The sequence below is a fragment of the Sinocyclocheilus rhinocerous genome, unplaced genomic scaffold (genome assembly GCF_001515625.1).
Source record: "Sinocyclocheilus rhinocerous isolate Xijiao unplaced genomic scaffold, SAMN03320098_v1.1 scaffold72, whole genome shotgun sequence".
Classification (NCBI taxonomy): domain Eukaryota; kingdom Metazoa; phylum Chordata; class Actinopteri; order Cypriniformes; family Cyprinidae; genus Sinocyclocheilus; species Sinocyclocheilus rhinocerous.
This window is the reverse complement of record NW_015628351.1, coordinates 2,451,451-2,456,321: the sequence shown is the minus strand read 5'-3', so window position 1 is coordinate 2,456,321 and position 4,871 is coordinate 2,451,451. Positions and strand designations below refer to the sequence as shown.

The 4,871-nt window shown below is 36.0% G+C and overlaps 1 protein-coding gene across 1 annotated transcript in view; it reads left to right on the top strand.

Moving 5' to 3' along the window:
- Positions 1–4,871, top strand: part of LOC107737565 (rap1 GTPase-activating protein 1-like) — a 65,769-nt gene that overhangs the window by 13,368 nt on the left and 47,530 nt on the right. Inside the window, exon 2 of the mRNA XM_016549087.1 lies at positions 3,305–3,398. Coding sequence (XP_016404573.1) covers positions 3,305–3,398 — 94 coding nt within the window. The remainder of the gene's footprint in view (positions 1–3,304; positions 3,399–4,871) is intronic.

Here is a 4,871-nt window from a genome sequence, read left to right as displayed (position 1 = left end):
GTTTACAACAGTGAGCGCAAGCTACATTAAAGTGATTATTACGTTTTGAATATGGATATTTTTCTTACAAAAACGCATCGATTCGCTACAGGAGGCCTTTGATCACCCCTCGGAGCCATGTGAGACACTTTTTTTATGGATGGGCGCTTTTTATTTAAGTTCTTTTGGACTGAAGCAATGCAACACCCGCTGAGTGGCATTAAACAACTTGAAAGATCAAAGACCATTTTTAATATAACTCAGACTGGATTCGTCTGAAAGAAGAAAGTCATATACACCTAGGATGCCTCGGGGGTGAGTAAAACGCAGCCTAATTTTCATTTTTGGGTGAACTAACCCTTTAACTTGATGCTCTTGTGTAAGACTGATGCGCCACTATTAAAATTTGTGGTCATACCATTAAACATAATTATATACAATTACGATTCTTAATTAAAATAATTATTAAAAATTGATGTCATTTTCATGGTCTGTATTTAAATGTGATACTGTTTTGTCTAAATAGAAAAAAAATACTAAAAGCTTCATTTTAAATAAAGAAAATACATTTTTAATCTAACCCTTTAACTTGATGCTCTTGTGTAAGACTGATGCGCCACTATTAAAATTTGTGGTCATACCATTAAACATAATTATATACAATTACGATTCTTAATTAAAATAATTATTAAAAATTGATGTCATTTTCATGGTCTGTATTTAAATGTGATACTGTTTTGTCTAAATAGAAAAAAAAAATACTAAAAGCTTAATTTTAAATAAAGAAAATACATTTTTAATTGAATAAGTGAATTTATGCATCAACTATAGTATGACTATAGTATACTAACTTGATGTATATTATGAAAAATGGACATTCATTTTTAAAATTGGCAAAAGATATATTTAACATTTTTAAATTATTACTGTTTTTAAAAGATGAATTTTAAGTGAGTGTTATTAATGGAAAAGGTACATATATAACACTTATAAACACTTCTACTGTTGGTCAATAACCAAGTAAACTTTCTTACACTGAACTGCATCAATAAGATTCATAGTTTAATCTTTGGCACTAATACAATAGTAACCATTTCTCCGTGATGTAATGTTTATCAAGACTTTTGAATTTCAAAACAGGTTGTGTTTGAGCATTATTAACGATTTATATAATGCTATGCATAATTTAATGGCTGTACTCAAGTAGTGTAGATTCATAGGGCTGAGATGCCTGCAGACTTCAGTGAGGATTTTGTCTGTTTGGTGCATGGAATTGGTTTCTGGGCTGCTCAGCTGTAGGGAGTGAAATAATGATCCCGGTTGTGAATGCAGAGCGTTCCCTCAGCAGTCCAGTGGGAATTTCTTGCCTGCCGATCACTCCCGCATTACATCACATCCATTATCCACAGCAGAAATCTACGCCACAAGACATCTCTGGATCAGTTAAAGGCGAAAGTTCACATGAACACCCATATATGGGTTTTAAGGCAATCTGGAGGTTAATTTAAAACAAGCCTCAAATGATGGTTTGCGGTAATGCATTAATGTGAACGCTAAAAGCCAAATGGCCATGTCTTAAAAATCTCATTTACCTTTGAAGTAGCTGTCTGGATTTGATGGATGGTGTTAGAATATGCAAGCAAAGGGGCGGCTGCTGTAGGTTTATTTCCCACAGCAACCCGTAATAGGCATCAATGAAACTGACATGAGAACTACTGAGAAGTACAAACCGGAAAGTTGCCTCTTTGTTTGAGAGATTCATCACAGGTCTCCTTTTGACCTTCTCTTACAAACTACAGAGATTTCATCGGTACACATTTGTAATAGTTCTCAACATTAATAACCCCTCCTTGATGTCAGAAAGAAGGATTTTCCCAGATATGGATCTTCAGACAAGTCTTTTTGCCAAAAGCAATACAAGCACCTAACAGGTCCTGAAGGGCAAATTCAGTCAAGAGTTACAACCACCTTTTTACCAGATACTAAATGCACTGAAACACTGCTGCACTGTGTTAAAATAGAAAAAAAGTGTGTATTGAAATGCTAGAAACATATTTGCTTGGTACATTTAACTGTATTTTTTATTTAATTTGTAATTGTAATTTTTTTATTTTATTTTAACACATTTTATTGACCACAAAGATTGTGAATTGCACTGTGCAAATTGAATTCAGTGCTATTTTTATGTGCACATTTGCTCTATTACCTGATTTGCATAAAATCCCTTAGTGGTGCTGTACTATAGGTATCCTTATTCAAATCCCTGTTTAATCTTTTTAGTAATTTTTTGATGCAAGTGCAGCATCTGTTTTGTTAGTGTGTTAGCATACAGTTTCCTTTAATTGTACTCATTATTTTATATCCATATCCATTTCCTAAATTACCATGGAGGATTTGTGTCACAGCAATCACCGTTACCTTGTTGGAGTTTCTGTCAGGATACATTTTTATGAAAACATTTAGGAAAGAATAAATTCACCAGTTGTCTGATTATGGAGCATCCAGGGTCATTCTTTAGCTCAATTACATCGCCCTGAACCGTATTTAGCCTGCAATGTAATACAATATGTTTCTCCTCAGCTAAAGTATAATGGGAAATCTAATCATGGCCTCATGTCAAAACAATAGGAGTCTGAGAAAAAAATTGATTATACCAGCCCCCGCATATTGCACATCACCTCTTCAACTCCATGGAGCTTTGCACAGACGGAGAAACCTGCTAATCTAAATGCAAAGCCTACTCGGAGGTGATACAATTGTCATTACTCAGGCTATCACAATGCTAAATCTTCCTCTGCTGTGACCCCATGGCCTTTGACCATTTAGAGCAGTGGTTGTCATTTGCTTTTTGACATCAAGGACACATTATACATCAAGTAGTAACAAAATATCCTTAAACTCGAAAATATATTATTATATATATTTATAATATATTATATAATATTATATTTATTATATTATATTATTATTAATTAATTTGTGCCAAATGATCATAGAAAATATATAAAGCATTTTTCTTCCCTATATTACATTACATTATGTTTGGCTATACAGGAAGCATTTTCCTCCCTTTAAAAAGTTAATAAGCCTGTTTTTGTTTTTTGTTTTTTTTAGGCCTGAATAAGTAACTTTAATTTTATGTGATTTAATTATACAGAAAGTTACCAAGGTAAAAATTAAGGGAATTAATCATTGACTGACAGGCCACAAAGAATTAGCATTTTGCGCTGTTTTCCCTGTTGTGACCCTTTTTTAGAAACATGACGGGTGTGAATTTGTGTATATGCACATGTACTGCTAGACTGAAGTGTGTCTCTCATTTCAGGAAACAGGATGGAGGAGAGCCCTGTATCTCTAACACACTAGATCCTTCACTGTTTCAGCCGTCACTGCCTCACACCGGCCCTGCGTTCCTCAAGGTACAGTATCACAAAACTCCTGCGTCCTCCCGTCCTGCCAGTGCTTGACTTCTGCTTGCTGAGTCTGTCTCACCTCTTCTGACCCATCTGCTCCATTACTGTGAGCCTGTATACAACTAATACTGATTTGCATGAGGCCATTGTTTGGAGGCATGATGATTATGGACTTTTCTGTTTGTTATTAATACACATGATTGACATGCCATGCAGTTAAATGAGAGTGATGTAATTAAATGGCAGATGCTATTAATTAAGAAATGTCAGGCCAGTTTCTCAGTCACACCCCTTATTCCATGAGACAAACTAATGGCTGTCAAAATAGCATTGATTAGGAAAGGTCATTTATCCACTGACAGTGGCTTATAGCTCCGGGGATTTAGCAAACTGCTCTTGTGACCCTTAAAGGAACAGTTCTAACAAAATGATGTTTTATTAACAAGGTTCGGGGGGAGCACGATCAGATAATCAGTCAGTCTGGTCCAGGTGGAGCTCGTCAGCTAATCACCTTAACAAGCACATACGTGTGTATATATATACAGCCAACTTACCTCAGTTCCACGAAAGTTTTCCAGCATCCCGCCTCCACCCCAACACCTCACTACTAATCTAATTTCATCCCAGTCTTGGGATGGGGGGGGGGAGTTCTCTGGGTTCGGGCTTTAACCCGAGCTTGGAGCCCTCCCTCTGGACAGCACGCCAAATATGCTACTAATTGCTTAATCACATTATATGTTAGTGCGAACTCGTGAAATGAAATTTTTACTCACCCGTATGTTGTTTCAAACCTGAATATCATTGAACACAAAGGAGAGATTTTAAAGAATGTACTCTTTTTCATGCAATTACAATGATTGGGGGGCTTTCAATCTTGAAAAAAATGCAAAACACTATAAAAGTATTATAAGTTGGGCCATAAAGCAGTAGTCCAAGTATTGTGAACCTATACAATAGCTTTGTGTGAGGAACAGACTAAACTTGAAGTCATAAGTGGACTGTTAAGCAACTGGATCATTGAGTCAGTGAGTGTAAATCATTTGGACTTGTTTTGTGAACTGGATCAACTGATTCAAAATAATTCATTACACTAACAAAATGTTTAAAGGGGTCAAATGATGCGATTTCAAGTTTTCCTTTCTCTTTGGAGTGTTACAAGCTGTTGGTGCATAAAGAAGATCTGTAAAGTTGCAAAGACTAAAATCTCAAACCCAAAGAGATATTCTTTATAAAAGTTAAGACTCGTCCACGCCCTCCTAAAACGCCTTGTTTAAACACGCATCCACATGTCTACGTCACTGTGTGGGAAGATTAACATAACACCGCCCAAATGTTCACGCAAAGAAAGAAGGCGTAACTTTTATTCTCGCTGTAGTATTGTTGCTACCGCTGCCGCCATGTCATGGAGACGCTGTGTGTTTCGTTGTGAAAGCGAAACTACTTTGTTTGGCCTTCCAAAAGAGGACACGACTAGAAATC